The sequence below is a fragment of the Lutra lutra genome, chromosome 3, assembly GCF_902655055.1.
Source record: "Lutra lutra chromosome 3, mLutLut1.2, whole genome shotgun sequence".
NCBI classification, from domain to species: Eukaryota; Metazoa; Chordata; class Mammalia; order Carnivora; family Mustelidae; genus Lutra; species Lutra lutra.
Window position 1 is genome coordinate 35,316 of NC_062280.1, and position 26,557 is coordinate 61,872.

At 36.3% G+C, this 26,557-nt stretch overlaps 1 protein-coding gene across 1 annotated transcript in view; it reads left to right on the forward strand.

Moving 5' to 3' along the window:
• LOC125094948 (integrin alpha-V-like) overlaps positions 1 to 24,873 on the forward strand; it is a 45,444-nt gene extending 20,571 nt beyond the window's left edge. Inside the window, 18 exon segments of the mRNA XM_047720631.1 lie at positions 36 to 140; positions 1,835 to 1,878; positions 2,727 to 2,851; positions 8,603 to 8,728; positions 10,295 to 10,306; positions 10,449 to 10,516; positions 11,155 to 11,212; positions 11,215 to 11,328; positions 11,893 to 11,946; positions 11,949 to 11,983; positions 14,191 to 14,274; positions 15,213 to 15,293; positions 16,276 to 16,381; positions 17,185 to 17,343; positions 18,337 to 18,447; positions 23,174 to 23,287; positions 23,387 to 23,473; positions 24,814 to 24,873. Of these exon segments, the coding sequence (XP_047576587.1) occupies positions 36 to 140; positions 1,835 to 1,878; positions 2,727 to 2,851; positions 8,603 to 8,728; positions 10,295 to 10,306; positions 10,449 to 10,516; positions 11,155 to 11,212; positions 11,215 to 11,328; positions 11,893 to 11,946; positions 11,949 to 11,983; positions 14,191 to 14,274; positions 15,213 to 15,293; positions 16,276 to 16,381; positions 17,185 to 17,343; positions 18,337 to 18,447; positions 23,174 to 23,287; positions 23,387 to 23,473; positions 24,814 to 24,873 (1,543 nt within the window).
• The last annotated feature ends 1,684 nt before the right edge of the window (positions 24,874 to 26,557 follow it).

Here is a 26,557-nt window from a genome sequence, read left to right on the forward strand (position 1 = left end):
TCTTTCTTTCTTTTTTTTTTTTTTTTTTTTACCAGGGCCAGACCAGTTATAACTGTAAATGCTGGCCTTGAAGTTTACCCTAGCATTTTAAATCAAGGCAATAAAACCTGCCACTTCCTGAGACAGATCTCAGTTTCCTGGTAAGGGCATTAGTTTCATAATAGTTATTATTGTGATTATCGGTGTAGTCATTGTGAAAACAATTGAAAATGAGTGGGGGAGCTAAAATATTGCTAAAGTATTTTTTGTGAGTATACTCTCTTTTCATAGATTGAATTATGGGAATATTGTTCCAAAGGAGATATGTAGAGGCTTTATAAATATGCTACAAACTATATGAACTTCATTTTAAATAAATGATGCATGCTCAGTCCATATATTCAAAAAGGAGAAAAAGCTAATAAGACTGCAGAACTCATTTATATATATTTTTAAACAGGCCCATGAACACTTTAATTTTCAAAAGATATGATCTTTTCCATATTTAAAATCTGCAAATAGTTGTATGAAAATATTATATAGATTAAATCTATGTTATAAGTAATATTTTACTAGTATAATGTACTTGTTATTCTACTTGTTCCCTTACTAGTTTCTAAAGAAAACTATAATTTTTTGGTAAGTTTAATGTCTGAACTTCTCTAGTCCAGTGTTTCTCAAGTATCCTTTATTCATATGCTATTTTTTGCTATATTATATGATTTTGGCTATATTTTCATTCTACCTGTATTTATAATTTTAGTGGGGTTTTTTTGTTTTTTTTCTTAAGTAGCCTCTGTGCCCTGCATGGAGCGCAACATGGGGCTTATACTCATGACCCTGATATCAAGACTTGAGCTGAGATCAAGGGTTGGACACTTAATTGACTAAGCTACCCAGGCATCCCTAAAGTTTTTTTTTTCTTTAAATTGATACATGTATTACTTAAAAACATTTTAAAATAATATAGAAAACACCAGTACCTTTCTCATACATGTAAAAATAAGTATTAAATTAAGAAAAATCTTGACCCATTTACTACTAAAATTACCATGAGTACCCTACTTTGGAGGACATTGTTCTTTATGTTCCTTGGTTACACAGAAAAGTCAGAGAACTTCTGACAAATGCAGAGTAGAATGATTGGAAGCTGGGAAAATTTTACTTCAGAGGAGCTAATATAAAAGTATTTTTTCTGATTTTGTTTTTGAATTATTACACTTATTAAAAACATTTTTCAAAATTATATTTCTTTCATTGGATTGCATTAAAAATTTTGTAACATTTTGTCTTAATTTATATTGATTAGCAGTGAAGTTTTCAGATTTTGGACTTTTTTTTAACTGTCCTTCTGCCCTTCACTTACTCTGCATGCCCCCGTGAAGTTGCTAATAACATATTTTAAATTATGCAAATAATCCAAAGGCTTTGAATACACTAAGCAGTAGTTTTCATATGTTTTTGATTATGGCACATAGTATGAAATATATTTTGCATCATAATCCACCAAAGACATGTATGCAATTAAAACAAACGTTCCATGAAATCTTATCCTTCAATTTCATTTATTTGATTTATTTTTTTAAAATGGTGGCTAACCCATCCTTTTAAACTAATTCCATGACCCATTAATAAACCTATTCATGACCCATTAGTAAATCATGAAAAACACTGTTCTATAGGAGCTTTCTAATTAGAGGAAGTTTTGGTGGGGTTTTTAGTAAATGAGATGTTATTTTAAGTCTGGTCAGTCATTTCCCTCAGTGAGGTTTATCAATATGTTCTCTAAATGTGAGAGAAAGTTAGGAGATTCATTTCTTTTTCTTACTTTTTTTTCCCTTCTTTTCCCCTCAAGGTACCATGAAGTAAATGTGCTTAAATTACTGAAGCGTGATTTCGGTTATTCTGTGTAGTTTCATGTTTCAGGAATAATATTAAGACATGAGGAAAGATATAAAAGACTTCACTATATAGATACTGTGTATTAGAAATGTGGTATTTGGGAGTGATATTCAAAAATATGTCTAAACTGGATTATAGGATTTGTATATATTTTTTAATTTCCTACAGTTTTAGTGTTGAATTCTTCACTTGAGGAACTTCCTCACTTAAAGGCAGATGGCAAAGGAGCACTTCTGACGAAACTTAGTAAGTGTTCTATGGAAAAGTTATATAATGATTCTACATCTATAGCACTCAGAAAATATTTTAAGATATTTGAATAGTTAGCACAAATAGCTGTTATTGTTCTGTCTTTGACCTTCTGTGCTTAAAGACACTTAACATTGCAACATAATTATCTTGTTGACTTTTAAGTTAGTTCAGATAGAATACATATTTATTTATGGACATTGTGAACAATGTAGCCCATGGAATGGCAAATATGGACTTCAGAAAGTTAAACAATAAGTGAACTCTAGGGGAAATGGGTGTCGTTTATAAATAGATGACCTACAGAAGAGTTGCTATTTTATGTCTTGGAGCCACCAGCCATCTCAGGAGTAAGGGTGCTTTAGAAATAGTGGAAGAAGTCTGGGCCACGAAATTTAACTCACATGGCAAATGTCTACCTGACTCTTCCTTTACAAAAAGTGGTTTATGTGGTCCACAGAGCAAGGTAGGAGAACTAAGTGATTATTGCCAAGATTTGTCATTATGTTAGTGACAGTGCTGAGAAGTAACAATAAAGCAGGGAACGAGGACTGAATCTCTTGGATATGTGTTTGTGCATGAAAATCCACATATAGGAGCCAAACAAGGCATCGCTGGAGGACGACTTTTTAGTGGAGACCTGAAGGAGGTGAAGGAGCTAGGTGTGTTTGAGAAACACAAGGAGAGCGGCGTGGGTGGGTGGGCCGGAACTGGAAGCAAAGTAACCCAGCATTCTCATCCAAGGTGACCTGAAGTTCAACATTTACAGAAGCTTGGAAAGTTGGTTTTAAAGGTCTGCACTCTCACTCGCATGCCCCACACCCTCCCCTGAGAGAGGTGCCACAAGCCTGGCGCTCTTAGACCCGGAAAGACGCCCGGGCCAGCAGGAAAATCTCAGCCTGCAATCACTGCTTGGGACCTCTCTGGCAGTCTGGAGCTGCCCAGAGAGCCGCCGCTGCCGTGGTTTTGGGTACAAGCAGGAGATCCTGTGTCCCCAAGGACCTCGACTCAGAACCTGCTCTTCCAGCAGCCAAGGGGGGATTTATATGGGATCTGCAGCACCCACAGGGGAACAGACTGAGGCTTCTCTCTGAGAGGGAGTCAGGGTGCAGTTTGCTTTCCTCTAAAGCTACAAAAAACATCAAAAGCGGTCAAGACGAGAGAAAAAAAAAAAAAAAAGGTGAACAAACATAAAAACCTCCAGAGAACAAAAGCCTGAAAAAACTGGTTTCCTCAGAGCCCACCCCCTTGAGGGGGGCAGAAGGACTTAATTCAGGGAACATCATTGACTGAAAACCCACGTGGCAGACCCCTCCCCCAGAAAACCAACCAGGAAAGGAAAAAAAAAAAAAAAAAGACAAGAGAACAACCACCACTACTTCATAGATACAACTTTTATTTTTAACTCTTTCCCATTATTCTGGTTCATTTTTTTATATATAGATAATTTTTTAACCTATTTACCATCACAGTGAGATGTCCAGTACATCAAATTCCATAATAACCTTCTAACCTGAACTTTTTGATACATACACCTATGTTTTTCTTTTGCTTTTCTATTTTTTTAATTTTTTAAAAAAGTTTAGTTTAGTTTAGTCTAGTTTATTCCTTTTTTATTTTTATTTTATAATATTCATGTAGAGTAAAACTTAAAGGTAACGCCCTTTCCCCAATCAATGCTACCCCTATAGGTAAATCAATTTTTAATCCCTCTTTTTCTTAGGAAAGTTGAGTCCTTTAACAGATATCAAGATACATCCAGGAAGAATCAAAATAACCTTCCTCGCCCACACTGAGAATTTATAACCACTCTCCCATCTTTTTATTCCACCAGTGTTTCTGTGTTTTTGTGTTTGTCCTGAGAGTATATAAATCTTATACTTGGGGTTCTTTTTGACGAGGTTCTTCCTTTTTTTGCATATATATATATATATATATATACATATATATATATATGTTTCTCTTGTCATATACTTTTATCAGTCTTTTTGTTTGTCTGTTTTTGTTTGTATACTTCATAAATCTTACCTTGGACCCCATTTGGGCTGAAACTTCTCTTTTATCTTCCCTTTTTTTCCTGTCTCTCTCTCTCCCTCTCTTTTTTTTTTTCTTTTTCTTTTCTTTTTTTTTTTTCTCGTTTGGGTGGGGAATCCTGATTGCTCATAAACGTTCCAGGGTGCACCTTGACTGCACCACGATTGATACATCCAGCTACATCCGTTCAGTCATCTCTCACCAAAATGACTAGGAGAAGGAATGCCCAACAGAAGAAAAATACAGAGGATGGACCTTCTGCAACAGAGCTAATGGCTATCAATATAGACAATATGTCGGAAAGAGAATTCAGGCTAACAATTATCCAGGCAATAGCTAGGCTGGAGAAAGCCATGGATAACCAAACGGAATTGATTATGCCAGAACTGAAAGCCACCAGGGATGATGTTCACAATGCTCTCAATGAGTTCCAATCTAATCTAAATTCTCTAAAAGCTAGGATAGATAACAGAGACAGAAGATAGAATTAGTGATCTGGAGGACAAACAGATAGAGAGAAAGGATCAGGAGGAAGCTTGGAATGAACAGCTTAGAAGCCACAAAAACAGAATCAGGGAAATAAATGATGCCATGAAATGTTCCAACGTCAGAATTATTGGAATCCCTGAAGGGGAGAAGAAAGAAGTCTAGAAGATATAGTGGAACAAGTTCTCCGTGAAAATTTTCCCAATCTCGTTAATGGAACCAGCATTCATGTACTAGAGGCAGAATGGTCTCCCCCCAAGATTATAGATTCCAAAAAAACATCAAGGCACCTGATAGTAAAATTGAGAAATCATAATTGTAGATACAATCTCTTGAAAGCCGCTAGGAAAAAGAGGCTCCTTACGTACAGAGGAAAGCCCATCCGAATAACATCAGACCTGTCCACAGAGACCTGGCAAGCCAGAAAGGGCTGGCAAGATATATTCAGGGCACTAAATGAGAAGAACATGCAGCCAAGAATACTTTATCCAGCAAGACTGACATTCAAAATGGATGGAGAGATAAAGAGTTTCCAAGACCGGCAAGGGTTAAAGGAGTATGCAACCACCAAGCCAACACTGCAGGAAATATTAAGGGGGGTTCTATAAAAGAGGAAAAATCCTAAGAATAGCTTTGAGCAGAAATATAGAGACAATCTACAGAAAGAAGGACTTCAAAGGTAACACGATGTCAATAAAAACAAAAAATCACACTCAATGTGAATGGCCTAAATGCGCCCATAAAACGACACAGGGTTGCAGATTAGATAAAATGACAGGACCCATCCATATGTTGTCTACAAGAGACCCATTTTGAACCTAAAGATACACCCAGATTGAAAGTGAAGGGATGGAGAAGCATCTTTCATGCCAATGGGCCTCAAAAGAAGGTCAGGGTAGCAATTCTCATATCAGATAAATTAGATTTTAAACTAAAGACTGTAGTCAGAGATACAGAAGGACACTACATAATTCTTAAAGGGACTATCCACCAAGATGATCTAACAATTGTAAATATCTATGTCCCCAATATAGGAGCAGCCAATTACATAAGAAAACTATTAATCAAGATAAAGACTCATATTGATATGAATACATTAATAGTAGGAGATCTTAACACGCCTACCTCAGAAATAGGCAGATCATCGAAGCAGAAAATCAATAAAGAAACAAGAGCATTGAATGACACATTGGACCAGATGGACCTCATAGATATATACAGAATATTCCACCCTAAAACAACAGAATACTCATTCTTCTCAAGTGCACATGGAACCTTCTCCAGAATAGACCACATACTGGGTCACAAATCAGGACTCAACTGATACCAAAAGACTGAGATTATTCCCTGCATATTCTCAGATCAAAATGCTTTGAAACTAGAGCTCAATCACAAGGAAAAGTTTGGAAGGAACTCAAACACCTGGAAACTAAAGACCACCTTGCTTAAGAATGCTTGGATCAACCAGGAGATCAAAGAAGAACTTAAACAATTCATGGAAACCAATGAGAATGAAGACACTTCAGCCCAAAACCTATGGGATACAGCAAAGGCGGTCCTAAGGGGGAAATACATAGCCATCCAAGCCTCCCTCAAAAAAATTGAAAAATCCAGAATACACCAGCTGTCTCTACACCTTAAAGAACTGGAGAATCAACAACAAATCAAACCCTAACCCAACTCCACACCTAAGAAGGGAAATCATCAAGATTAGAGCAGAGATCAATGAGGTAGAAACCAGAGATACAGTAGAACGTATCAATGAAACTAGAAGCTGGTTTTTTGAAAGAATCAATAAGATCAATAAACCATTGGCCACACCAATCCAAAAGAAAAGAGAGAAAGCCCAAATTCATAAAATTATGAAAGAAAAGGGAGAGATCACAACTAACACCAAGGAAGTAGAAAGAATCATCAGAAGTTATTATCAACAGTTATATGCCAATAAGCTAAGCAGCCTAGATGAAATGGATGCATTCCTGGAAAACTATAAACTCCCAAAATTGAACCAGGAAGAAATTGACAACCTGAATAGACCGATATCTAGTAACGAGATTGCAGCAGTGATCAAAAACCTCCCAAAAAACAAGAGCCCAGGACCTGACGGATTCCCTGGGGAATTCTACCAAACTTTCAAAGAAGAAATAACACCTATTCTCCTGAAGCTGTTTCAAAAAATTGAAGCAGAAGGAAAACTTCCACACTCTTTTTATGAAGCCAGCATTACCCTGATCCCCAAACCGGGCAATGACCACACCAAAAAGGAGAATTTCAGACCAATATCCCTGAGGAATATGGATGCTGAGATTCTCAAACAAGATCCTAGCAAACAGGATCCAACAGTACATTAAAAAGATTATCCACCATGACCAGGTGGGATTCATCCCTGGGTTACAAGGGTGGTTCAACATTCGCAAATCAATCAATGTGATAGAACAAATCAATAAGAGAAGAGAGAAGAACCACATGGTCCTCTCAATTGATGCAGGAAAAGGATTTGACAAAATACAGCATCCGTTCCTGATTAAAACACTTCAAAGTATAGAGATAGAGGGAACATTCCTCAACTTCATAAAATCTATCTATGAGAGACCCACAGCAAATATCATCCTCAATGGGAAAAAGCTTGCAGTCTTCCCGTTAAGATCAGGAACACGACAAGGATGACCACTCTCACCACTCTTGTTCAACATAGTATTAGAAGTCCTAGCAACAGCAGTCAGACAACAAAGAGAAATAAAAGGTATCCAAATTGGCAAGGAAGAAGTCAAACTCTCTCTCTTCGCAGATGACATGATTCTTTATATGGAAATCCCAAAAGACTCCACCCCCAAACTACTAGAACTCATACAGCAATTCAGCAACGTGGCAGGATACAAAGTCAATGTACAGAAATCACTGGCTTTCTTATACACTAACAATGAAAATACAGAAAGGGAAATTAGAGAATCGATTCCATTTACTATAGCACCAAGAACCATAAGATACCTGGGAATAAGCCTAACCAAAGAGGTAAAGGATCTGTACTCAAGGAACTACAGAACAGTGATGAAAGAAATTGAAGAAGACACAAAAAGATGGAAGACCATTCATGCTCTTGGATCAGAAGAATAATCATTGTTAAAATGTCTATACTGCCTAGAGCAATCTATACTATTAAGAGTGCTGAATGCCTGCCCTTGAAATAATATTATAATAATAATATGGAGTGATTTTCTAAAGCTCAGAAATCTACTTGCCACTATGTAGAATTGTTTTTTGTTGTTGTTTCTGTTTTTTTTTTTTTTTTTTTGTAATAGCAAAAACAAATAAAAAGCCCAAAACAATCCAAATAACCTTTGACAGGAGAATGAATAAATATATTATGGGTTTAATATATGATGAGATACTATTCAACAGTGAAAATTAACCTCAGCTATTTCCAACAGCATGGATGAATCTTAACAAGGCTGTTGAACAGAAAGCAAACCTCAGAAGAATACATATGACCTCTGTTTGAAGTAACCTGGAAAAAGGAAAAGCAAACTGAAAAATATATTATTTAAGGACAAATATAAAATATAGTGAAATACTGAAAACAGGAAGGGTGTACTTAAAGTTTAGGATGGTGGTAACTTCTGAAAAAAAAAACGATAAGGGAACACATGGATACCTTAAACATTATTGGTAATATTCTAGTTATTTTCGTTGTGGAGTGCCTGTCTTATTAACATGCCTCATATATTTTTATATTAATCAAGTATTCTATTATAAACAAAACTTAAGGGTTCCCACTGAATAATAAATCTTTTTGGATACTCTTATTCTTATACAAGTGTAGTTTTTCAGAATTCTGGTAGAATTGGATCAGGGTTGAATATGGCTGGCTTTGGGTTTATACTTACAGATTTCTCTAGATAGTTTGATGTCATAGATTGATGTTATCATTAATTAGAAGCTTTTCTGTTTCTAGGATGAATCCAAATTTAGAGACAAACTCACTCCAATTACTGTTTTTATGGAATATCAGCTAGATTACAGAACAGCTGCTGATGCGACAGGTTTACAACCCATTCCTAATAAGTTCACTCCAGCCAACGTTAGTTGACAGTATTACACTATGTCCACTTATCACTAATTTTATACTTTAATTTTTTTTTAAGTTTTATACTTCATCTTTTTAATTATCATGTGGGGTTGCTTTTTAAATGTTGTGTTTCTAGTCAAAGAAGCCAGGGGAAAGAATCTGAATTTTCAGGTCACAGATATTTGAAGCCACTCAGAATTTGCAGAGAACATGCGGAATATGCAGAGAAAGACAGGGTCACATTTCATAGATGCTAAGTAGTAAAATAGTTCAAGGAGAACAAAGTGCCAGTCTATTTACATACTATTTTACTGTTTTTGCTAAACAAGTTTTATGTGTATGTTTTCTTTGATTTACATTTTAATTATAAAAATAATATATGTGTACACATATGCAACCTCTTACATCTATGTCATTTAATTAATTCACATATATTGTTTCATTCCAGTGAAATTGACAGCTAAGATCTGTATCGTGTAATTTTATTCTGTGTAGCTGCGTATCCCTTGTGACTTGGAAGAGGAAACCTTTCATTACTTTCCCCCTTTAAATCATTTTCTCTCATTTTCTCTCTCTCCCTCTTTTTTTTTTTTTTTTTTGGTCTGTCCCTGGGCTTGAAGCTTTTTGAATATTAGTAGACCAAGAATGGCTTCCTCTTTTTCCTCTTTCTTCTTTTAAAAATTTTTAGATTCCTTCTTTCAATTTTGCCCAACCTCTTCTGCTGCTTCCCACTGTTTCTCTCTTTTGCATTTTCCATACTGATCTAGCCTCCGGATCTAAAGGGAGAAAATTCAGGGTTTTTACTTATTTCACCCATCGTGGATTGGCAAACTTCGGTGCTTCCAGTCCCTTTTCCTTCACCTCCTTCCATGTGGCCATGCATATGCTGGACTCATTTCGTCAAAATGTCCACACACATTTGCTGGACAAAATGTGTGTGCCTTTGGTGTGCCTGTTGGAATTGCTTCCACGTGCCCATAGCTCCTTATTCTTTTACACTCTGAGGCCATTTTCCATGATGTCGGCAGAGGCATAGTCCACAACAAGAAATTCTAAAAGGGAATTTGTTTCTCCCAAGATAACGCAACTTAGCTAGCAGCAACAGGTTCATGCTGATCCCTCATTTTTTTTCATCTTCTTCTTTTTTAAATCTTCATTTCTTGACTGTACTTTCTCTTTTATATGACACTTCATTCCAGAATCATAACAACCTAATTTGAGATAGAACTAAAATGTTCCAGCTAATTTTATTATATGCTGTGATTGTTTTTCTTCCTTTTCATTCTTGACTAGCTACACTGACCTATTTAAAAATAAGCGGCCATGGGGCTCCTGGGCGGCTCAGTCATTTGAGCATCTGCCTCTTGATTTCAGCTCAAGTCATGATCTCAGAGTCCTGGGATCGAGCCCTGTGTTGGGCTCTGTGCTCAGTGGGAAGTCTGCTTGAGGATTCTTTCTCTGTCTCTCCCTCTGCCCCTCCCCTCACTCCCACATGTGCACATGCCTGGGTGTGCTCTCTCTGTCCCTAAAATAAATACGTCTTTTAAAAAAAGCAGCCATGATACTTTTTACTTCCAGGTATGCAAACAAGTTGATGAGTGTATATAAATATATGTATGTGTATGTATATTCACATACACCTACATATACATTGACTTATATTGATTTACACTGCATATGTGTCCTACCTTGGTATTTTTTCATGTAGAAACAATAAAATGCTTTTTTCTAGGCCCATATTCTGCTTGACTGTGGTAAAGACAATGTCTGCAAACCCAAATTGGAAGTTTCTGTAGATAGGTAAGTTTTGCTCGAAACAATAAACAGTATAACAAGAAATTTACATGGAAGAAGACACTTTTCTGTTCAAAGCAATAGTATATTTTAATGTGAACTAGTTATAAAGGAGGATAATTCATAATTTTCTGTAATAGTAGAACTATCAGTATTGAACTTTAAAGAAATAAGCACTGTTTTCACTACTTGCCTAGGTTGGCAAATCTATTTCCATGCAGGATGAGTAGTGTTACAAAGTAATATCTCTTAAAGATATATTCATTATAGATACCCAGTAAGCTCCCAGAATCTGATTAATATTTTATGATATATGAATTTTAAAGAATATTTTGAGAATCGTGACAGTGATTAATTCAGCTTTTAGGAAAAAAATTCAGGGAATTAATAAGTACCTACAAAGAGATACAAAATTACCTCAGTAACAGATATGACTGGTAGTGATGTATTAGTAGCATTAATTCTTTTTTTCCTGAGAGAAGCACTGGATTTGCACTTAGTGTGCTATTTCCAGTTTTCTGTTGAGCTGTGAAATAGGCTTAAAATATCACCAGACTCTGTTGAACATGTCAGTGCTATATATTTCTTTTGTTTCTTTGAATAACCATGCTCTCCCCCTGCAGTTTTTTTTTTCCATTGTCTAGATTTGTATTAACTTGTAGTAATCAAAAGAAGATCTGTATTGGGAACGACAATCCCCAGTATTCTGAGCCAAGATTGTCAAGGCTCAGAATCAAGGAGAAGGTGCCTATGAAGCTGAGCTCATCATTCCCATCCCTCCGCAAGCTGATTTCATCGGGGTTGTCCGCAATAGTGAAGTAAGCAAACTGCCTCTTTAAAAATCGAAATGCACTCATAGATCTCATTAAGATTAATGAGTTACCCCTCTATTTAGTGTAGTACAAGCTTAGCCATTCTACTTAAGGCTAAATTGCTAGGTAGTAGAGTGCCTGTCTTATATAATTCCTTTCAAGCCTGATACTTTTCATAATGCATTGATAGGACATTTTTAGAATTGCTAGCTAAGTGCCTGAAACAAGGTCAGGTAGATAAAGTGTCTTAGCCCATCCATCAAATAATTTGTTAGGGGTAATAAGGTCCTCTAGGGATCTTTCAGAAACAACTTTACATTCATATGTGGCAGTTGGACACAATTCTAGCTTCCCCCATACCCACCCCACCATTTACTCAAATGGCTGGATATTTTTTTAAAATAAGAAACTTAGCTATCCAACTACGTGATGTTGTCTAGGAATTTTAGTGTGTTTTGGGGGGGGTGTCATTAATTTATTTTCATTTCAATCCTCCCCTCTGCTTTTCTTCTTCTTCTTTTGTGTGTGTGTGTGTGTGTGTGTGTGTGTGTGTGTGTGTGTGTGTCAAAGGCATTTGCAAGACTTTCCTATGTATTTAAAACAAAAGACCAAACCCGCCAGGTTAGGTATGTGATCTTGGAAACCCAATGAAGGCTGGAACTCAATTAACATATTTTAACTAAATACATTTTTTTTCTTTTAAAGAAAAAAGCATATTTTTCTGTGGGTTTTTCCATAGAAATTTTTAAAATAAATGCTTCAGAATGTCTCTTTAAGTTGGTTTTGATTTAGAATGTAATGACTAGCAGAGTTTGTTTGATTATGACTAAGATAATATAAAAATGGATTGTGCTATTACACTGCATTCAATAAGCAGAATTTACACTGCCTTCATTTTGCTAAATGGATTGAGAACATGGGTTAAACTAAGGACTAAAATTGTAACTCTGATATTTTCACCTAATGCTTTAATGAACCCTTAAAGCTCTTCTGACAGATATCAAGACTGCCGTTACTAAGTGTGATAGAGTTGTCTCATGAATTTGAAACTGTATCGTCATCCCAAACAGAATCAAAGAGCATCTTAGTTGGATCATGCTCCCCTTGAGGTGGAGAAAGGAGGCCCAAGAATTTGAGAAAATGCACTCAGTGGGTCTGCTTCTGAAGTGCTCTAAAAAGTGAACAAACATATAGCTGGAGAACTCTTAGTATCAAGGAAAAATGGGAGTATATTTTATCCTACTTTTTTTCTTGCTACTTTTTATATAAAATTTAATTATAGTACAAAGACTTTGGTAACTTGAAGATCTGTTTACCTTTCCTGTTAGATATTATTCAAAGGCACAGACTTGGCAACTAACAGTGAATAAGCCTTAGAGATATAATGAACAGCACAGTGAATATGCGTGATCATCAACCTTGCGGCGGCACCTGGATGGCTCAGTCAGGTAAGTGTCTGACTGTTGGTTTTGGCTCAGGTAATGATCTCAGGGTCATGAGACCGAGCCCTGCACTACTTGTGGGATCTGCTTATCCTGCTCCCTCTGCCTCCACGCCGTTCTCTCTCTCTCTCAGATAAATAAGTAAATAAAAATCTTTAAAAAATCTTTTTCTAAGAGATTAGATCTTTATTCCAACCATAAGATAGAAATGATAATTATGTGACATGATAGAGATGCTAACTATAGCTACAATGGCAATCATATTATAATTTATAAATGTATCAAATCAACATATTTTATAACTTAAATTTACACAATGTTATATGTCAAATATATTCCAACAAAAGTTCCAATTCCTTCAGGTATAATTTCCATTAAAAGTCATTATTATTTCTAAATGCGTGGTCTCTTAGGAAGGAGGACCTGAACAAAGTACCCGGAGTTGAACTTTTCCACATGTATTTAACAATGTTTCACTAACAAGTGAACATAGTTTTCTATGTTCTCATTATCTCTAGCCTTCTCGCTCACAGTTCACCCAGTGTAGATAATTTCAAGTTATTTCAAGTGGCCCGCTTCAGGCTTTATAAAATGAGAGGTAGTTTGATGAAGTACCCCCCAGAAGTTTCATTTTTGTGTATCATAAATGATCCCCAAGAAGCCTGCTTTCTCTTACCTTGTTAGTTCAGTTCTTTTTTTTTTTTTAATGATTTTATTTATTTATTTGACATAGAGAGAGAGACAGGGAGAGAGGGAACACAAGCAGGGGGAGTGGAAGAGGGAGAAGCAGGCTCCCTGATGAGCAGGGATCCCTACTGGGAACTTGATCCCAGGACTCTGGGATCGTGACCTGAGCTAAAGGCAGATGCTTAAGGACAGAGCCACCCAGGCGCCCCCAGTTATTTCTTTAAGAACAATGTTCCCCTGCAGGAATTCGGGTGATAATTGTTAGTGGAGTTGTGATAGGCATAGAGAAGTTCTGGCTCTAGCCCTACCTCTCAAGCCTTGTGTAAGCCCCGTTCTCTCGCCTTTTAAACCCATTCATTCTTCTTTCCTGATCCATTAACACAAGTTCAGTTGTTAATTTCCTGTCACCAAATCAGTGTGCAGAATTGCTGTACTTTCACTGAACCAACAGATACTCACTTTTGCATTTTTATAAAGTTAATATTAGGTATTATTATGAGTAGATAAAATTACGTTAATAATTGTTAAGTAGGCTCCTTCATCATTGGCCCATGTATCTTAAATAAAAGAGATTCTATAGAAGATCAGATTTAATTATCTCTGTTAGAGTGTTTTCAGTTTTATTGTAAGCTCAGAAAAACCCCATTTTGGAATAATTCCTTTTATATTTGGACATTGGAATTTAAATTTCACTGACTAGACATTGTTTTAATTAATATTGCTATCTCTTCCTCCCTCTTCAGCTCCTAGCTGGTCTTTGTTTCAGTGTGCACCAGCAATCAGAGATGGATACTTCTGTGAAATTCGATTTACAGATCCAAAGGTATGGAAACAACATTTTTCAGTTTGTAATAACGATTAAGAAAATGTTACTTGTCATAAACATATTGTGTAATATGTTCTAAATGTTATGGAATAGAATAGGCTGAAATTTCAGTACTTGACTATATAATTTTTATTATTATTTTATTATTTTTTAATTTTATTTTTAAAATTTCACTTACAATGTTTCCAAGGCTGATTACTGTTTTTAAAAATAAAATAGTATTCATTATATTGTATAAATATATTAATGTCATAAATACTAAAAATATAGAAAATTTAGAAACATATAGAAAGAAAATAATAATCACCCATAGATACCCTTGTGAACATTTTGTTATATATCATATCATATCATATCAATTTCTTTTACAGAATAAGATATTTTTTTACTTGAACACATCTCTGTATGTTTAACCATTTTCCTTATGGGTGGACATTTAATTTGCCTCCAATTTTTTTTTAAGATGTTATTGATTCTGAGACAGAGAGAGTGGCAGAGGGAGAGAAAGACTGTCTGGCAGACTGTGCGGAACAAACGTGGTCTCCCTCTCCTGACCCTGAGGTCGTGACCTGAGCCAAAATCGAGAGTTGGACACTTAAGCCATCCAGGCACCCCTGCCTCTAACTTTTTTTTTTTCAAACTGTGATAAACATCTTTGTAGAAGATATGGTTTTCATTTTTTATTATGCCATTTTGAAAATCAATATTTCTATCCTAAGAATAATTTATTTTGAGTTTTGAGCTTGTAAAACAAAAATAAAAGAAGTAAAATTTGGTCATCTTGGAATTAAATGCCAATGAAAATAATTTTAAGTTAGTTTTTCCTTTCTTTGTTGCTTTTAATTTGTTCATTTGTTTCACTGCATTTGCCTCTGTATGTCTTTGATGATGATCATGCTTAGTTCAGGCCTAAATATGTATTTTTTCTTTTTCAGCTTCAATCTCTTTGAGAAGGTAAGCCCAGTTGTTTCTTACAGAGCTGACCTCGCAGTCTTAGCCGCTGTTGAGATAAGAAGGTCAGTATGATTACTGAGTTGAGTGTCTCATTTTTGTGAGATTTAAACTGCTTTAAAATGCGATTACTTTTTTTATTTATTTTTTATTTTTATTTTTTATAAACATATAATATATTTTTATCCCCAGGGGTACAGGTCTGTGAATCGCCAGGTTTACACACTTCACAGCACTCACTCCAGCACATACCCTCCCCAATGTCCATAACCCCACCCCCCTTTCTTAACCCCCCTCCCCCCAGCAACCCTCAGTTTGTTTTGTGAGATTAAGAGTCACTTATGGTTTGTCTCCCTCCCAATCCCATCTTGTTTCATTTACTCTTCTCCTACCCCCTTAACCCTCCATGTTGCATCTCCTCTCCCTCATATCAGGGAGATCATATGATAGTTGTCTTTCTCCGATTGACTTAGTTCGCTAAGCATGATACCCTCTATGGAAAGAACCTAGATGTCCATCAACAAATGAATGGATAAAGAAGATGTGGTATGTATACACAATGGAATACTATGCAGCCATCAAAAGAAATGAAATCTTGCCATTTGCAATGACGTGAAAATGCAATTACTTTTTAAAAGCAACTATGAGGCTCAGTAGCTTCTTGTGGGAAGGATCCTCCCAAATTTCCTAGTAGTTTTACCAGAGCTAGAGCTTCTGTAGAAGTAAGGTCCTAGGTCTATTCCAAAGCCCCAAATACTTGTTGGTATCCTCCAGAAATAAACCAGATGTGGCAACACCAGGCACAAAATAAGTGTTGAACTTTGATGCAACTTCATTTACCAATTCACCCGTTATATGAGATTCAGCAACGAGCAGTTTGTGTGCGGGTGTGTGTGCTTGTTCACATACACATACAGCTCTTTTTCTTTTAAATATGTATATTTTTAATTAGTTCTGATTAGATTCATCTGGATACAGGGTACTTTTGAAAATGAACTGACCATATCATTTTGTAATCATGGTAAGTTTTCCTTGGTCATCGTTTAGAGTTTCAAGTCCTGATCATATCTTTCTTCCAGCTCCAGACTGGGAGCATAAGGAGAACCCTGAGACCGAAGAAGATGCCAGGCCACTTGTTCAGCACATCTATGAGGTCTGCAGTTGTTAGCTTTAACTGATACATGGTAGGGAGCCTTTAAAGAGAAGAACAGATAGGCTACTTATAAAAAACAAGTCTTTTCAGGGGCGCCTGGGTGGCTCAGTGGGCTAAGCCTCTCCCTTTGACTCAGGTCATGATCTCAGGGTCCTGGGATCAAGCCCGTATTGGGCTCTCTGCTCAGCAGGGAGCCTGCTTCCCCCTCTCTCTCCACCTGCCTCTCTGCCTACTTATGATCTCTGTCCAATAAATAAATAAAATCTTTTTAAAAAAGTGTGTTTAATGATTATGTAAACTGCATTGTTTAAGGATGTATCTGAACTTTCTTTGAATTTTTTCCCTATTCAGAAGTTCCTTTTTTTAAGACAAATAGCTTCAAGTGGTTAAAGAATGCACTTTATACAAATTGTCTAAAACCAGTTACTTCACTTGAATAAAAGCAATAGGTCATTGTTGAGTGTTTTCATATGGATTTTTTGCAGTTCTAACTAAAAATTGAAAGTGCCTATAGCAGATCATCCAAATTTTCTTCCTACATAAAGAAAATATTCTATGCCATCTTTCCTTTGAAAACTTTTTCATACTTTCCTCTCGTTGTATATTTTCATCCCGGCATATACTGCTGTATAGTAGAGACAAATGCTGAGTTGATCTCCTTTGCCTCGTAATGATCATGTTGGAATGTCAGAGTGACTATGGAACCCCTGCTGCTATTCAGATCTTTTGCTAAAGCTGGTGTAGGGGGAGGATTATGGAATAGATTTTTGCTCAAAGTATTTACATTTTCTTTTCCCCATTAGCTCAGAAACAACGGTCCAAGTTCATTCAGCAAGGCAGTGCTGAATCTTCAGTGGCCTTACACACATAACCATAGCTCATTGTTACACATGCTTCAGTATGGAGCTGACGGGTCCACGAACTGCACGTCAGACACGGAGATCAACCCTTTGAGAATTAAGGTAATGTACTTAATAGCAACTTTTCATTATGATATTTAATGCTTTTCTTTCTAGGTATATGGGAGAAATGTATGAAATAAAACATTTATTTATTTTTAACAATTTTATTTATTTATTCTAGAATGAGAAAGAGATGAGCAGACAGGAGGGGCAGAGGGAGAGGAAGACTCCATGCAAAGCAGGGATCCTGATGCAGGGCTCAATCCCAGGACCCCAGATCATGACCAGAGTGGAAGGTAGACACGTAACCCACTGAGCCACCCAGGTGCCCAAAATAAAGTAAATGCTTTAATAACACAAACCCACTCTACAAGAATATTTTACTTCATAACCAGTACACTAAAGATTAAATTGCTTATTTGTATGAGTAAGGATTAATTCCTTACTCTGAGAAGTCCTAATGAATCATTTACTTATGGAGAGACCCAGCATGACTTTGGGTCCACTGCATTGTGGTTTATCCACATGTGATATTGTGACGGGGTGTTTATTTGTTATTGAAATTTTTGTCTTTGGAAAAAGATTTAACATTTTACTTAACCTGGCTCTTTTGACTTCCATGACTTAGAAAAACTTCATTTTGTGGAGTTCTGTACTTTTGGACATCTTAGCACATGTATTTGGATAAGAAGCTATTGCCCAATTTGGACTAAGGAAAGTTAAGAAAACAGAACAAAAAGCTCTTTTGAAATGATACATATTCATGATTGACACTTACCACTGTTGGCACAATGAAATTTCAGGCTGTTTCCCTGTGTTTTATCCATGTCCCCCGTAGCTGTGCAAGGGATGAAGAAAATCATGGCTAAGCAGAGGTAACTTTCCACATACCTAAGGACTCTCTGTGCTTACTTTCTACCATATATTAAGTGGTAAATTTGTCCTAACACATATTCAGTCACCCTGTTTTAATCATATATAACAGTTTATGCCAAAACATCAGTGCAAAATGTTTTCCACTGTTATAAACCATCAGTTTCTCTGTAACCCTAGATCTCAAATTCACAAACCGAAAAGAATGACACAGTTCCTGGCCAAGGGGACGGGAACCAACTCGTCACCAAGCGGGATCTCACCCTCCGCGAGGGAGATGTTCACACTTTGGTAAGCGCCACTTCAACAACAAGCACGTTAGAAATTTAAAAATATTTGATTATAGAACTGATGCCCGAGAACATTTCAAAAATAGAGGCAGCTATGCTTGGAAGAACCACATATATTTTTATACTATTCACTCCTCTTACTGTCCTTGTTCCTAGTTAAATTAATGCCAGATTTTCTTCAAATGATCTATCTTTGTAGATTGCTAACAAAAGTATTTTGTATTCCCATTTATTTTTCTGGCTGTACTCTAACTGACCTCTTTCTTGACCTCATCCTAATCTTGGAGGCTTTAGTGCAATATTGGGAGAAAAACCCAGGAGGCCTCACAAAAATATATTACAAGAATAATTAGCATTATGACCAACTTTTGTTGAATCAGTCTGTGTTAGGACTATAATGTTATAAAATGGCTTATCATTTAAGTTTTTGAAATTTAACCAATCTGCAAACCATCAGCTAGTGCGGAATCCAGGACAGTGTTTGTATTCATTCATAAGCACCAACTACATTCACATCGCCAAATTCCATAGGTCTTAGTTTTCGTCTGCCTCAACCCTCGGTGATGTTTGGCACTGTCCGTCACTTGTGCCATTACTCCTCGTTCACTTCTGAGACCAGGCTCTCTTGGCCCCTCCCCTGTCTCAACTAGCTACTTCTTATTCTTCACTTCCAGACCTTTAATTCTAAAGAGTGTTCCAGGGCCCACATCTCAGATTTCTTACCTGCTCCACACACATTCATTCGTTAGATCTGTGCCATCCAATACTACGGACACCAGACACATTTCAAGTAGCCACATGTGGCTCTTACTTCGGGAGGCAGAGGTACCTCCACACTGACGATTTCTCGTCATCTCATATCTCAGTATCATATCTCATACTGATGTTGTTGGAAGTTCCAATCAGACAGTGCTGTACTAGAGGATGCCGTTCACTCTCATGGCTATAAACACTATCTCTGTGTGCATGACTTCAGTTTACGTTCCTAACCCAATCCTGGGCATTGAACGCCAGATTCCATTATCCAATGGCCTGCTGGAACTCCTCTTAAATATTTAATAGTAATCTTAAATTTTTTCCCAAGAACATACCGTTGAGTTTTTCCAACTCTGCTCTTCCTGCAGTGTTCCACATTTGAGTAAGGCATTGTCCAGAACCTGGGAATTGTGATTGACTCCTCTTTTTCTCTCAAACTTTACATCCTATATACTAGCCAACACTGTCAATATCTACTTTCCAATTGCCCTGAACCTGGACCCGTCCCAGCAGCTAGACCCCTGTTACGGCCTCACCAAGGCCTGCCTCTCTTACTTGGATTATTGCCAGACTTCTAGTTGGACTCCATATTTGTCTCCCCTCCATCACAGTTTATTTGCCATATAGGAGCCATAGTGATCTTTTTAAATGGAGAAGAGAGCCTGTTAATCCGTGTTAAGTGCCTTCCCATCTAAGTCAGAGAGGAAGCCTTTAAGCCCAACAAGATCTAGGCCCTTAGAACTTGCCGGCTGCATTTCCTCTCCTTACTCGCTCCTCATGTCTTGGACACCTTAGTTTTTCCTTGAACAGATGTCCCCAAACATGTTTCTACAACCAGGCTTTGAAAATTTTTCTCCAATCTCCCTGGAATGCTCTTTAGAGGGCATGCTCTTTGTCCAGATAAACCTGTAGCTGATTTTCCCGTCTCCTTCCAGTGTCCTTAACTGGCAGATTATGACAGGACTTCCCTCACCAGCCACATGAAATAGAAATTACTTTTAACTCCCACCCCACTTTTGATTTTGTACATTATCCTCCTACACAACTACATTTTTTAAAAATTGAGATAAAACTTGCATGATTTAAAATTCACCGTTTTAACCAATTTGAAGTATGTGATTGAGTGATTTTTAGTATATTTGTGACATCATGCAACTACCACCATTATCTAATTCCAGAACATTTTCATTGCTTCAAAGAGAAATACTGTCCCCATTACAGAGTCACTACCCATTCCTCCGGAACTGTTGCCAGTCCCAGCAACCACCAGCCTGCTTTCTGTCTCTAAGGATCTGTCTGTTCTGGACATCTCATATAAATGAAATCATATGATACATGGTCTTTTGTGTTTGGCTTCTTTGATCAGTTTAATGTTCTTAAGGTTCACCATGTTATAGCATAGAGTAGTACTTCAGCCATTCTTTATGGCTGAATAATACTCCATTCCGTGGATATATGACATTTTGTCTATTCATTCATTGACGAACATTAAGTTTGTTTCTACTTTTTGTTTACTTTGAATAGTGCCATTTGAGCATTCATGTACAAGTTTTTACATGGGCATGTTCTCAGTTCTCTTGGAAATAAACCTAGGAGTAGTTCTCTGTAGAACTCTGTTTAACTTTTGAGAAACTACCAAACTTTTCCAAAGTGGTTGCACCTTTTTTATTTTCAACTAGCAATTCAATTTGTCCACCTTTGTCATCACTGGCACTTGCCTTAAAAAATTCTTTTTACTTTGCTTTATGGTCATCCTTGTCTGTGTGAAGTGATGTCTCATTGTGGCTTTATTTGTATTTCCTTGATGACTAAGATGTTGAGCATCTTTTGAGTTGTAGGTCTTCTTTTGAGAAATGTCTTTTCAAATCCTCTGCCCATTTTTGTTTGTTTACTTAAATTTATTTATTTTAGGGAGCAGAGGGAAGAGCAGTGGGAGAGGGGAAAAAGAATCCCAGGCAGACCGACTCAACACTGAGCATGGAGCCCAACACAGGGCTCTATGCCGTGACCCTGAGATCATGACCTGAGCTGAAACGAAGAGTCAGTTACTCATCCAACTGAGCCACCCAGGTACCCCATTTTGCCCATTTTTAAAGTGGGTTGCTTGCCTTTGTTGTTAAGTCATAACAAGTTCTTTATGTATTCTGGACACTTCCCTTTTCAGAGCTATTATTGTGCATATTTTCTCTCATTTTGTAAATTGTCTTTTCACTTTTTTGATAGTATCCCTTTGACGCAAAAAGTTTTCTAATTTGAAGACTTTCAGATTTGTCAAGTTTTTTTCTTCTTTTGTTGCTTCTGCTTTTGCTGCTGTAGTTAAGAAACCATTGCCTAACCTGAGATCCTGAACATTTATGCCTAAGTTTTTTGGTTTTCTAAATTTTATACTTTTGAGTCTTATTTTTATCTATACATGTATCTTCATGTAAGTACCAAATTGTTTTGATTATTATAGCTCTGCAGTAAATTTTGAAATTGAGAAGTGAGTCCTCGAACACTTTCCTCTTTTTCAAGATTGTTTTAGCTATGTAGTGCTCTTTACAATTCCATATGAATTTTAGGATCAACTTGATCATTTCTACAGAAAATGTAGTTGGAATTTTAACAGCAGTTTTACTGGATCTGCAAGAATTTAGGAGTGTTGTCATCTTAATGATAGTAAGTTTTTCAATTCTTGAACATGAGATATCTTTCCATTTATTTGGTCTCACTCAGTTTCTTTAAAAAATATTTTGTACTTGTAAGTGTATGCAAGACTTGCACTTTCTTGGTTAAATTACTTCTATGTATTTTATTCTTTTGGGATGCTCTTTTAAATAGAATTGTTTTCTTAATTTAATCTTCAGAATTTTCATTATTGGTATATAGAAATACAAGTTATTTATAGATCAGTCTTGCATTCTGTACCTTCCCTGTACTTGTTTATTAGCTCTAATAGTTTTATTGTGGATTCTTTAGTGTTTTTGTATATAAGATCCTGTCATCCATGAACAGATAGTTTTACTTCTTCCTTTCCAATGTGGGTACCTTTTATTTAATTTTTTTCTTGCTTAATTGTATTCGCTAGGGCCTTCTGAACAATTTGAATAAAAGTGTCATGAGTGGGCACTGTTGTCTCATTTCTGATCTTAGGGGAAAAGCATTTTTCTTTCATCATTAAGTGTGATATTAGTTACCAGTTTCTCATAGATGCCCTTGCATGGGTCAGGGAAACTTGGTTATTCCTTGTCATCGACTAGAAGTGCTACATACTGGGTAGCATTGTTGTAACTATGAATGTGACAGGTCTAATACAGTTTGACCAGCACATGCAAGGTGGTCATTATTTCCTATCCAGTTGCCTTCCAGTTATGGATAAAAACACTGAATGTAGCAAATTCAGCACGGGACCATCAGCATGCCATTTGATTTCTACGGGTCTGACATGGCACAGGTGTTCAAGATTCATTCTGTTTCTTTTTCTTTCCCATAAGCATAGTATGATCTGATTTTTATGTCTTACTATAATCATCATGCTCTGGGTTTACCTAAGAATATTAATTTCTAGAAGAATGTTGACTTCTAAAATCTTAGAATTTTCTAGAAGAATGTTGATTTCTGGCCATAAAAATACATCTTTTAATATTATAGATCTTATCCTTATATAACAAATCACATTAAAATCAACCTCTTTATTTTTATTTTATTATTTTTTTAAAGTAGACTCCATGCCCAGTGTGGAGCCCAACATGGGGCTTGACCTCACAACCCTGAGATGAAGACCTGAGCTGAGATGGAGTCAGGCGCCTAACTAACTAAGCCACCCAGGTGCCCCTAAGCTGACCCCTTTTAAGAAAAAGCATTCATAACTCCACTATTGGCCTATCATTTTAAACATGATTCTTATAAGGCAAGAGAATCTGGATCATCTCTTTAGCCCTCACATCAAACAACAAATACTTTTCTTTTAAGTAAAGAATTTGTTTCCGCAGGGTTGTGGAGTTGCTGAGTGCCTGAAGATTGTCTGCCAGGTTGGACGACTAGACAGAGGAAAGACTGCCATCCTGTATGTAAGGTCCCTGCTGTGGACTGAGACCTTTATGAATGTAAGTAGACAGATAACAGCATTCACCAGTCTATCCGTTTTCTCCAAGACGTGAAAAAGGCCTCACATCGGAAATCATTTCATTGTTATTTCCATACAGAAAGAAAACCAGAATCGTTCATACTCTCTGAAGTCATCTGCGTCTTTTAACGTCATTGAATTTCCTTATAAGAACCATCCAATTGGGGTGCCTGGGTGGCTCAGTCCTTAAGCGTCCACCTTCAGCTCAGGTCATGATCTCAGCGTCCTGGAATCGAGTCCCGCATTGGGCTCCCTGCTCAGTAGGGAGCCTGCCTCTCCCTCTGCCCTCCCTGCTTGTGTGCATACTCTCTCTCAAATAAATAAATAAAATCTTTAAAAAAAATTAAAAAACCTTCCAAGTGAGGGTGCCTTCAACTCCACATCAGTAAGTCATTGACTTGGGGAAATGGAATAAATGTACTCAGTTCAATGCCAAAGATTTTTTTAAATTTTATTTTAAATAATAATACCTTAACTATTGTAGAAGTTACCTGATAGGCTTGTAACCTAGTTAAATATTATTTTACTCGCTCACCCCAGAATTATTAAAGGTAGATTTTTTTTTTTACTTTAACATGCTATTACATGTTAATTTTTGTTTAATCTACAATCCATTTCCTTACATTTTAATTTGTATGTTTAGGTTCTATTTCAAATACTGTAAGCCAACCTATACTAGAAACTCTATGATCAGAAATGCCTCTTTTGTATAATAGTTTAATTTCCTCTCATCATCATGATGCTAAAAGCCATACGCAGTTGGGAATCATTTCCAGAGTACATGTATTCCATTGTATTACTCTGACTATTTAAAATACAAAAAAAAAAAAAAAAGCATTTAAGGAGCACCTGGGTGGCTCAGTGGGTTAAAGCCTCTGCCTTCAGCTCAGGTCATGATCCCAGAGTCCTGGGATCAAGCCCCGCATCGGGCTTTCTGCTCAGCAGAGCCTGCTTCCCTTCCTCTCTCTGCCTGCCTCTCTGCCTACTTGTGCTCTCTGTCTGTCAAAAAAAAAAAAAAATTTTAAATTAAAAGACTGTACTTCTTTGATAAACTTGCTTATTTGTTGTATGCTCTGAGAGCAATAATTTTTAGTTGTCATTAATTTATTTTCTTCCTATATATGTATTCTTCCTTATATTTCTAAAATCTTACTGGGAATGAGCTAAGGTCAGCGAGGAATCTTTGCAAATTACAGGAACTTGCATCCACCCTCCCAACCCCACAAGAAAGCTTGGAACTGAAGTTCTCCACATGGGTTGCTGATTTCCTTCCAGAAATAGCGTGATGCCACTCACGGGGGTATTACCTTAGTTTTGACAAGGTAGCGTGTGCAAAACCAGCCTCAGCTACCAAAAATATCTACAGAAGTTACTTTTATAAGCAATTCAAGTTATTGGGAGCCTTTTAAAACTTTTGTAGTTTTATTAACATAAATTACTTTTTTAGGATTTTTATATTAAAAAAAACCTGCATAGGTGTCACGTTATCGTTTTATATACCTGCAGGGTGATGATTCTTCTAAGGAATATGTGATTTATTCACAGTTCCTCAAGGTCTGGGAATGACTCCTAATTATACCTATTTTTGTGCAGTTACAGCATGTTATGCTTTAGAAATTGAGATTTTAGTAGTTTTTTTTAAATATTTTATGAGAGTTTAGTAGATTTTTAACTGCTGTCCTCATTAGGCAATGATAAATATTTCCCTCAAATAACTGAATATTTTTCTGTGTTTTAAAAATAATTGAAATTTATCTGCCATGTCTTGTGTTCTAATTCCTTACACAAGTGGCTAAGCTAGAATGTATTCATAAAACAGAGGAATGTGAGTTATATATGTTAGAACATGACAAGACCCTGTATTTCACTTTAATGAATCTCAAAATTAATAGGTTTGTAATATAGATTTTATTAGTAGCTTAAAAGATCTTAGTCATATACAATAAGTATTTTTACTATCAGTAAGTAAAGTTTGTTAAGAAAAAATGCTTCTATCCTAGGGTCTGCCACCGAACAGTCACTAAGTTGACAACTTTCACACTTGTTTTCTCACCTAATAGTAGTCTTCCCTGAAAGTATGTGTTGGATAGAAATTCACTCTTTTAGAAAAATGTAACTGTTTGCTTTTGCATATTCTGTTCCTTTTATGGACTCTATCTCAAGGTGTAATCTTGTATGGGAGACTGAAGGATATTGTTGTTATTGAAAGCAGGATGTTTTAAGTCCCCTTTTATGAAATGTACTTTTTTTTTTTTTTTTTTTTTTGTCAGAGAGAGTGAGCACAGGCAGACAGAGTGGCAGGCAGAGGCAGAGGGAGAAGCAGGCTTCCTGCTGAGCAAGGAGCCCGATGTGGGACTCAATCCTAGGACGCTGGGATCATGACCTGAGCCGAAGGCAGCTGCTTAACCCACTGAGCCACTCAGGCATCCCTATGAAATGTACTTTGAAGCAGTAGTATTTTCCTTTAAAAAATGAAAATGCATATTTCTACAAAAGTATGATAGAAGAATGATTTGGAAGCTTACTCTTTGAGGAAAATGTTTGGGAAAATGTTGGAATTCTTTTTACCCTGAAGCAGCATGTGAATGTATTTGGTTAAAGTTATCAGACAATAGTTCTTTGATTTTCAAACATTTTAAATACTACTGTGTTTATGATTTATTGAGAATTAAAATCCATTTTGAGTGTAAAATTTTAATAATCTGACCAGTTTTAAAAAACATGACTGAGATACAGTGTACTTAAAGCATTTAATATTGGTAAGAACTATGATTCTGTTGTCGATTTCTTAAGTAAGCATTTATTTCAGAATTGATATTTTGGGAAACATTTGTGTGAGGGATATTCTTTCTTTTCTTCCTCCTTTACCATTCTCTTGTGATGAATTATTGTTATTTTATTATGATGATGGTTATTATTATGATATAGGTCTTCATAATTCTGAAGTATAAAACAATTAAAACTTTAGTGCCACAATTTTACCTGTGTTTCAAAACTACTATTTCGTAGTAAATTCTTATCAATACTTCATATCATGAGAAAGTTAGTGTCAGTAAAAGAGACTGTATTTATACTGACTTCCGTAAGAGGGCCGTGAAAGACTTGTGAGAGTTAATGATGACCCCAAGAGAGATTTAAGTGGCAAAAGTACAGTATATAATAGATCAGCTGCTTTTTATAAGGCAAACAAACTGTAAATTGATAGACACTTCTTTGTTGCAAAACGCAGTGCCAACCTTGGAGAAGAAGA